Source organism: Cucumis melo, chromosome 1 (assembly GCF_025177605.1).
Source record: "Cucumis melo cultivar AY chromosome 1, USDA_Cmelo_AY_1.0, whole genome shotgun sequence".
Lineage (NCBI taxonomy): Eukaryota > Viridiplantae > Streptophyta > Magnoliopsida > Cucurbitales > Cucurbitaceae > Cucumis > Cucumis melo.
Window position 1 is genome coordinate 28954320 of NC_066857.1, and position 10075 is coordinate 28964394.

Genomic DNA, 10075 nt, shown 5'->3' on the forward strand with positions numbered 1-10075 from the left:
AGGATTCGATCGGAATAAGAACTCTCAAAGGCACGAAAAACAGATAAGAACATTTAAAGATAGATTTAAATTTCAATATCAATATCAATGAATAAACTTACAATATAATATAGCCTTTGGAGAGGGCTATACTCTTTTCCACTGTTTCCCACAAGAACTCGCTACCAAAATCTTCACTACTTCCTCTCAGTTCACTCCCACTATTTATAACTAAAAGCCCCAACAAGTTACTGTCTAATTACTAATATGCTCCTCCTACCTACCATCTCCATAACTATCGGTCGTACATATTCCAACACACACTCACACTATATATGAATACTTGAAACTGTTTCTAAGATGAATGTATGAAAGTATTATAGATTCATTTATCGGAGGGATCTGTTTCTTTTCTTCTCTTCCTTTTTGGAGGGAATTATGCTCAAGTTGACACATGATAAATTTTTATGTTATTGAGATGATAGATGGTGTTTTTGTCTATTGAGCTATGTTGCAAAGGATAAATTAATATAATTTTACATTCATTTTGATCTTAATACATCTTGTGAATGTGTGAATTCGTCGGGTTGACTTTTTTTTAAAGAAGATTATCAAATATAGCAAAATAAACAAGATATTTACGCTTCGCAGAAAATAGTGTAATGAATTTTTGTCTTTTAGTGGTTTTTTTTCTTCTGTAAATCGTAAAAAGTTTTTTTATTTCTTTTTTTTAGTTAACAACATACGTAGGTTAGAGATTCGTATCTTTGTACCTTTGTTCTATTAATTAAAAGTATGTGCCTCAACCCGTTCAATTATGTTCATGTTAAATATTGTTGATAACAATGAATGATTTGAGGAGTTAATTTGTACCCAACTAGATTAATTAAAACATTAATATCCCCATTGCATCCATTAGAATAGTTATATGTTACTTTAATATTAATTAGGTCGTCGAAGTGAGAGCTTAGCTCATTGGTAATTGACATAATCTTTACTATAGGTCAATTGTTCGATCTACCACCCTCGTACTTTTTAGTAACATCAATCACATCCATAATTTTAAAAATTGATACTAGATCAACATTATTACATAAAGGTCAAGGTGGGTATATATTACAGGGTAAACAATGCTTATTTTGGCAACTAATTTTGTTTCTAGATACTTTACTTAAGTACAAACATGATATTTTTACATGCCAGGGGCTCGACACCAATATAAAAGGATGGTTTTCATTACAGGAATAGCAAAAAAAATAAAATTTTTTTTTTGGAAAAATAGTAAAATTATGATTTTAATTTTAAAAATGGCAAAAACGGAAAATTTGAATATTAAATTGTTATAAAAAGGACTTAAATGTCCCTGTTTTAGTGAAAATCACACATTCTAAAATTTTGGAATGAAGAATGGGAAGAAGATGTAAAAACCTCTACAAAAAGATAATCATGATACTGTGAACTTTTATTTCATTTACCATAAATAAGAAAAAAGAAAAAACAAACAATCTTGTTTATTAACAAGAAAAAATTGAAAAAGGTGAACAAAACCTTCCATTATAAAAATAGGAGAAAATAAAAATTTTGAAACTAATTTAAATTTTAGTTAAGAGATACGTTGAGTTCCAAATTAGTCAAAACGTTTAGTTGAATGGAAAAAAATCTTTTGATATTTTAGCTAAAAAAAATTCAATTTAATAAATTAGATTTAAACCATTAAAATAAGTTTTATAAAGTTTATTGATGAGATCTTTTGATATTTTTGAATTTATTAAAGATAAACACAAGTTTAAGATAATAAAAATGAATAAGATATTTCAAAAATTTTCTTAAATTCATATATTTTCGAAATCTTAGTAAAATTATATATTATAGATTATTTAAATATATTTAAAAACTCTATAAAATAAATATGAAAACATTCACTAGAGATAAAAGATTCTACTAGATATAGTTTTAGTAAATAGATATAAAAACATTTGTTAGATATAAAAGGTTAATTTACCTTAAAAAAAAAAGGTTAATTTAGATATAACTAATTAGAGATAATATGGATAGAGATTCATATAGGTTAGGATCTAACATAATTGCAAAATACTATGTTTGGCAAATCTGGCCACCTTACCCATGTATGTTACATTTAGAATACATTACATATCTGTCACAAAATTTATTAAATCAATTTTTTTTACTAAAATTTCTAACTATTGATCCAAAATTTGTCATTCCATCTAATTTTCCTTCAATAAATCATAAACAAAATCTAAGAAGCATAAGAAAAAAATACAAGTGACAAGTCATAAGTATACCATATATTAAAACATGTTTTCTCGCTTAAACAAAAAATATTTATTTATTAATTTAACATTTATCTTTGAATCTATTCATCGATGTGATGTCAACATTTTATTGGTACTTTTAGTGTGGATAATTTTTTTTATAATAGACATCAATATTTTTAATATCATGGATGTTTAAAATGTTGATCATAGAACCAAGAAAAACGAAAAACAAAGATGATAGAAGTACTTTTGAAAGAATGGGAAAGTAGAGCAGGTTTTATAATTTAATAACTATTTAGGAAAAATGATTCTTATTCCCTCCCTAGATTGACACCTTTTCTTTTACCACTTTTTTTATTTATTACTTTACTATTATTATTATTTTTAAACACAGGTTTTCACGATAATAATATAATATTAAATAAATACGACACGTCGTCTCATATTCTTTCTCTCTTCCACCATCCTCCCACTTCCCTCTTCCCTCTGCTTCCATTGCTCTGCATGACCAGCGTGCACCTCAATCCCACAACCTCCCCAAGCTACCTAACCCCCCGTCGAATCACATCGGAGCTCGCCGGACATGGAGAGCGCGTCGGAGCTTGTCCCATTTCCACTGCTTCTCACACCCATTGAGTCCAATTACCGAGCCTGCACCATCCCCTACCGATTCTCTTCCGATAATCCTCGCAAGCCCACCCCCATTGAGCTCCAATGGATCGACGTCTTCTATAATGTCATCCCTTCCTTCAAGTACATCCGATTTCTCTATTTCTTCTATTTCCTTTTGTTTTATTTTTCAATAATTGCGTATTGTGCTGCTGGGTGGACGGGGAAGTCAACAATTGATCATTCTGTTAGAGTTCGCGATGTGGATTTGGTCTGATTTACCGTGTTCGTGTTGCGGTTGTTTTGTTTTTATTGAATGGGCTACCTGATGGGGAGATCTCAGTATGGTTGATAGTTGATATTGGTTTCCTTTCAGGGGGGAAAACATTTGGTTTCTTAGGGGTGGAATTCATCATTTGTTTTTCTTGTTAACTTGTTCCGTTAACAATTTAGGGTTTTTGTGTTTGTAAGTTTCAGTCAAGCTTAGAAAAAATTGGATGGTTATGATCTTTCTTAGACCTTGGTAGTACTTTCCTAATCTTGTTTGACATTTCTAGAGAACGGGCGGCGAGTGATCCCACAGTCCCAGATGCTGAAGCAAAAGCTGAAAAATTTGCCCAGAGGTGAAATTCCTTTGAATGTTGTTACATCATGTCTCCTTCTTTAAAAAATTGCTTTGCTTCTTCCCGAACTGTTATTAATTTAAAGGACTAATACCCCTTCTGCTCGATCAGATTAGCTTGCCAGCTTGTGATTAGCCTTGCTGCACCTACAGAACACACTAATTCTATGGTGTATCAGTTATGGGACTTATCCTAGAAACAAATGTTATGGGCCTCATTCTGTGCTTTTGTATAATTTTTTGAAGGTATGCTCAAATACTTGATGACTTAAAGAAAGATCCTGAAAGTCATGGAGGACCACCTGATTGCATTGTAAGCCAATTTTAGTATTTTTAAATAATTAAATAAGAATATGCTTGGCTTAAGCCATTTAATCTTCATGGACTGACTTATTGTTAAATATTGTAGCTTCTATGTAGACTTCGGGAGCAAGTACTTAGGGAATTGGGATTCAGAGATATATTCAAGAGAGTGAAGGCAAGTATATATTTTTCTTCTATTAAATATTTTCCTTCTAAAAAGAAGAAAATTGTAGCCCAAAGTGGAGGGAATTGGGAAATGTAATGTTTTAAAGGGCAATAAGGATTATTGGAACTGATATAAATCAACTTAACTCTTTGAGAGTGTAGACTAGCATGAATTACCTATGATTAGATTGGATATGGATTTAAAGATACTTGCTACCATTATGATCTCCCTGGGGTCACGCAACCAGGGATATTAATGATGTCAATTGTCACACAAGCTTCTAATTTTTGAACCTTATAAAGCTAGGTGATGTTCACCATTTGCTCTCCAATGTCGATATCCAGGAATTTTGGATATTAAAAAGGAGATTAAAGCTGTTCCACGGTTGTAAAGTCTCATATTGTATGACATCGACCACAATTACATTGTTCTGACATCTTTTTGTCTTGGTTTCTGACTAATAGGATGAAGAGAATGCAAAGGCTATAACCTTATTTGCTGACGTTATTCGTCTCAATGATGCCATTGAAGACGATAGTAAGCGTTTGGAGAATCTAGTTAGAGGAATATTTGCTGGGAACATTTTTGATCTTGGTTCGGCTCAGGTGGGTCAACCTTTCATCGTGAAATGTGATTCCTATTGATTCTTGATTGCTCATATTTATTTTCTCGACTACATATAACTGATTCTGATTACTTGAAGACATCTTGAACATTAGTTTGAAGTGAAATTAGTTCATGTTTTGAAGCTAGCTGAAGTTTTCTCAAGGGATGGTATGTCTTTCTTAGCGAGTTGTCAAAATCTTGTTCCTCGTCCTTGGGTAATCGATGATTTGGACACCTTCAAACTAAAATGGAGTAAAAAGTCATGGAAGAAGGTTAGTTCAAAATGTGATTTACTGAATATGTTCTATTTTTTCACATGGAAGTTCGTACCTGGACTTACCTTAACTCAGTTATTTGTTGAAGCTAATGTATAACGGAGGCTTTTTTACATTATGACAGGCTGTAATATTTGTTGATAACTCCGGTGCAGATATTATTTTGGGCATTTTGCCATTTGCTAGAGAGTTACTCCGGCGCGGAACTCAGGTTTAGCGGTAGATGTGGTTTCTGCATCTTACACAACATTTCTTTTGAAAACTCCAAAATTTACTATTGAATTCTGGTTTTTTATGGCAAATTAAACTTCACGCTTTTAGTTGAAATTGATTGAGATGTTATATGAGAGACAAAGAAGAGAAAATTGTATTTTGCTATTTATAGTTGTACCTTGCATGTTTGCTCTGTCGAACTATTAAATAATATTTGAAATCAAGAACTTTTAGATTCATCATGGAAATACCTGTACTGGACAGGTTATAAGCAGAAATCCTAACTCTTACCTTTCCCCAACTTGGCGTGTTTTATTGTTTCTTAACACTAGTGAACTATAGGTGTCCTTTCTTCTTCTACTATGTGATTTTTTTATTTAGTGAATATTGCTCAATGTAGGTTACCTTTAAAGAATTATTTCATCCTGACACAAGTGATCAAGTCTGTGAATCAGATTTGTGGTCATTTTAGTTTACTTGGCAGTTAATATTTATACTTTTTACTTCTCAAGGATAAAACCCTACTGTAGGAATCATTCTATGTCTGAGTCTACAGAAACTTTTATAAGTGTCTATGATATCTTTTTCTTAAATGGTACCATAAAGTTTTTAAATCCAATTGGGTACTTTTCCAGAGAGTAGGTTGCTCTTGTAATTATCATGTTTTATACGTTACCATGTTGAGTATAATTTACATGTTTCCCCCATCTGCAGGTTGTCTTAGCGGCTAATGACTTGCCCTCAATTAATGATGTAACTTATAATGAACTAATTGAAATTTTATCAAAGGTAGTCGAGAGTAATATTTTTTAGTATTTATGAATTCATTGTTTTTATCGTCTAATTTAACGTTTTGCAACTTATCAGCTGAAGGATGACCATGGACAACTTATGGGGGTCGATACTTCTAACCTTTTAGTTGCTAATTCTGGCAATGATTTGCCTGTAAGACATGCAATTTATATGTCTAAATTTGTTTAATGGTTCCGTAGGTTTTTTATATCTTTCTTGTTGGTATGGTAAGAAAATTTTCTTTTTGTCTCCTTGAAGGTCATTGACCTTATTCGAGTATCCCAGGAGCTTAGCTACCTGGCAGCTGATGCGGATCTAGTTGTCCTTGAAGGAATGGTGAGTTCTTATCATTTCATCATGCTACTAAAATTAAATCTGAAGTGAATTTATTGTGTTGGAGCAAATCTGAAGGTTTATCTTAGTAATATTGGAGCAAATTTAGTTTTTGTGCTGCACAGTTTTTACTCATTTGTAGTTGGAATCTCATTTGACAATATTTGAAGGTGTTATTTAGAAATACTTCAAAGCTTTTGGAGTAAAGGGTAAAATGGAAACTTTCAAAGTGTAGGAGCATAATTGAAATAAATACCGAACTTCAGGATTATTTTGTATAATTTAACCTATTTTTTAAAAAATAGTTATCCTAAAATTATTAAAATCATAGAACATTTCTAAAGGGTCCTAACCTCTAGTTACTAATGACTGATTTGTCAATGGAGAAACAATTTCAGTGAAAGCCACCATCTGATGACTGATGAGCTGTTTAATTTTTTATTTAACATTTGCAGGGTCGTGGAATAGAAACAAATCTTTATGCTCAATTTAAGTGTGATTCACTAAAGATTGGCATGGTAATGATTTCACTCTTGTGATCATGAATGTTGTTTCCTCAAAAATAGCCTAAGCAGTTGACATATTTGCTAATTTACAAGTGATTTTTCTGGATTTACAGGTAAAGCATCTGGAGGTTGCAGAGTTTCTTGGAGGAAGACTTTACGATTGTGTCTTCAAGTACAACGAAGTTTCTAGTTGATGACATCCTTTGGTACCTCTGCCCTCATTTTTTTAATATCATTAAATATTTGATCATCGTAGGATAGGTTCCGTCTGTTGCTTTAAAAATACCTAGCTTTATTTATGTGAATGAACTTGAGTAGGTGTTTCCATTCCGTGATTATGAAGAGACGTGAAAGATATATTTTTATATATTAGAAATTAGGAAAATAATAATATAAAAACATTCTGGAGAATTGTTGACATACTGCAGCGAGTAATTTCCCCACATTTTCTATTATGTGAAACCTAGAATTTTTGTTCTTTCTTTTTGTCGTTATGCTACCCTTTCTTCATTTAGTGTTGCCATTCTTTGGGCCACTTGGGAAGGGTTCTTTTAAGAAAAAAAACCTTTCTGGTAATAAGATGCAATATTCTAAAAGGAGTAGCAATTTATTTCATGTCAAACCATTACAAATTTGGTCCTTTTATTGTTAAAAGGTAATAAAAGTTGCCTTTCATATCGATTTGAAAGGAAATTGGTGGGAAGAAAAAAAGAATATGACAATCATAGAGACTAGAGGGCTAACTTCATTGGATTATTTCTCTTTGGTTGGATAAGAAGCCATTTGGTTGATTCCACATAGTCCTTCAGGTTTTCCTGTATTTCTCTTCATCCTAATATATCCATTTTCTCCCCATTTTGGTCCCCATGAGTTCTTTACTATAATGTAGTCTGTTCCCTCTGATGAACCATACCCAACGGCTGTCACGCCATGATCCATTTCGGTTCCACAACGGCCTGTGAATATTCCCTGTTGAAAGACAAACCAATGATTTTGTGGTTAGGTCAAACTCAAAGCAGAACCAAACCATCCATTTCAAATTCTTTATGAAGAAAAGTAGAAGTATGACTGCGTTTACAATCTTACCCCTTTGTAGAATTGGAAATTTCTACCAGAAGCTTCAATGGCTACACTGACAGGTTGGTGACTCAATGCTTTTAGGAGACTCTGTTCATCGTTTGCTGGCACATCTTCGTAACCGCTAATGGTCACTACCTCAAATTGTTCCTAGGGATTATAGTAACATGTTTTTAGTAAATATTAGGAAGTGCAAGCTTTGTTTTTTGTGTTTCTAGAAGATTAAGTTTTCACCTTTTCTCTGATACATCTTCCTTCCTCCATTAGATATGGGTAGTCTTCTTCCTTTCGAAGTCCGGAATTCGACATTATGTATTGGAAGGCATAATCCATCAAACCACCGTAGCACCCGTTGTTGAAGCTTCGGTCACAATCGATCAATTCTTGTTCGGACAAGGAGGTTAGATTTCCAGTGACAATTTGGTTTATCCCCTCCACAGCCGCAACGGTTGAAAATGCCCAGCAACTCCCTGAATTTCAAATCATAGTTTTGTTCAAATATCATGTAGGAAAGTTTTGAACTCTTACCATAACTAGGTAGAAATAAATAGATGCAAAAAGGAAGAGACCGCAAGAGCCTTGGTTCTTGACAGGAGTAACAGCTCCTTTAGTTCTCCAATCAACCGACTCGGGCAAGTCCTCCACATCTCTATAGCTAAACCCACGAGACGATCGTTTCCTCGGAAACTCAACTCTCAATCCCAAATATTTACTCTTGAATTCTTCATGGCTCAGGTCTGCAAATTCATTCAACCCCAGCCAATAGCTAGAAACCTTCTTGTTTGTTTCATCAATGTGCTTCAAATTGTCGAGGAATATCTCAAATCTATGGAGTTTCTCTTCAACACTCCGATACGTTTTACTGTGCTTTGACATCCATGACTCAAACAGCTCGATGGTTTTATCCATGGAGGCTAAGTGCTCGGGGGAATAGCCTACGATTGAAAAATCATGAGCGATACCGTAAGTGATGAATAAAGTGGCAGAGAGGATGAGGGTTGTTTTGGAGAAGGTAGAGAAAGCCATTTTTGAAGGAGAGGAAAGAAATTGGTGGAATGAGTAGAGAAAGGGGGTTGGGGGGTTCTTATATAAACTGTTTGTTTGGTAGATTTTGTGGGATTTCTTTAAAGTGAAGCAGTTTATTCCATTTCAATATTTTTGTTAATACTGTGTCTTTAAGATTGGTTCTTTTTTGCAATCTTTTTCACTAAGTTATGTTTAGAATTATTATTATTCTTATTTTAACATTAGGTAAATGGCTAACAGTTTCACACTTATGTGGTAAATTTAAGCGAGCTATCTTAAATAAAAATGGATTTTTGAATTTGATTTGCAATCTCAGTTGAGTTTAAAATGAAAAACTTGACACATAGATCTCAGTTTAAATTCTTCTCACTATTATTTGTAGAATTAAAAAAAAAAAAAAAAAAAACTCTTTGCAAATCTCAAAAATTGTTTTTCTATACTTTGGATTGAGATGTTTGACTTTGAAGTTAAGTGTGTTTAATTGAGGATTAAGTTGTATTGTATTGGCCATTGATAAACTTACATTTGCTATTATTATATATTCACTTTGCAATGGTGGGAATAAGAGACTAAATTAAACAATGGATTTTTGAAATGGTAGTTGGTATTTTTATTTATTGATAGATATATGGTTGGATTGACAATGGAACTTGTATGAAATTATACATCACCCATCTTCATAATTGTTGTGTGCTACTAAACATATTTTTAGAACAGTTCTGTAAAGTTGATCAACAATTTACCATTACAAATCTCTTTATCAATGAGTGCTTATTAAAAAGTTTGCAAAATAAATAAAAGGCCACATTATAAAGAAAATGTCAATGTGTCATAAATATCTTAAAATTTTAAAAAAGGATAAAAAAAAAAAAAGGTTATTGTTGTTAATGTTGATTAAAAAATTTAAAAGTCTACTTTTGTATTTCCAAAAGTTAAAAAAACAATACATTTTAACTTTAAGAAATATCTACAGTTAAAAATATTTGAATATAAATTGTTAACTTCTCGTAACTTTATTACGTAAAATCTCTTTAAGAAAAGATAAAGAGAATGTTGCTATGTTAATAGGGTGTTCAATTAGTTTAAAGTTTTTGTAAGTTTTGAAGAGAATCAATTGTTAGAAAAATTATATATATCCTCATTTTTCTTAATTGTTAATTCTTTGCTTACACCAAACTCAACATTCAAAATAAAACAAAAAACCTAAATTAAAAAAAAAAAAAAGTATTTTAACTATTTATTTTATTCAACACAATGTTGTTAAAATATTTAAGTCTAAAGTGCTTTAT

At 32.0% G+C, this 10075-nt stretch overlaps 2 protein-coding genes across 2 annotated transcripts; one reads left to right on the forward strand and one right to left on the reverse strand.

Annotated features, from left to right (window-relative positions):
- The first annotated feature begins 2687 nt into the window (after positions 1–2687).
- On the forward strand, positions 2688–7103 carry LOC103492567 (damage-control phosphatase At2g17340-like). Its single transcript, XM_008452975.3, has 12 exons — positions 2688–3011; positions 3425–3490; positions 3736–3802; positions 3899–3967; positions 4423–4563; positions 4708–4836; positions 4964–5050; positions 5767–5841; positions 5920–5997; positions 6103–6180; positions 6633–6695; positions 6797–7103. The coding sequence occupies exons 1-12, from the start codon at positions 2842–2844 to the stop codon at positions 6875–6877; spliced, it is 1104 nt and encodes a 367-aa protein (XP_008451197.1). The 5' UTR covers positions 2688–2841; the 3' UTR covers positions 6878–7103.
- Positions 7104–7271: 168 nt separating this feature from the next.
- Positions 7272–8815, reverse strand: LOC103492568 (cysteine protease XCP1-like). Its single transcript, XM_008452976.3, has 4 exons — positions 8330–8815; positions 7995–8230; positions 7770–7910; positions 7272–7652 (listed from the first exon to the last, which is right to left on the reverse strand). Exons 1-4 carry the CDS (start codon positions 8784–8786, stop codon positions 7437–7439), a joined length of 1050 nt encoding a protein of 349 aa, XP_008451198.1. The 5' UTR covers positions 8787–8815; the 3' UTR covers positions 7272–7436.
- Between the last annotated feature and the right edge of the window lie 1260 nt (positions 8816–10075).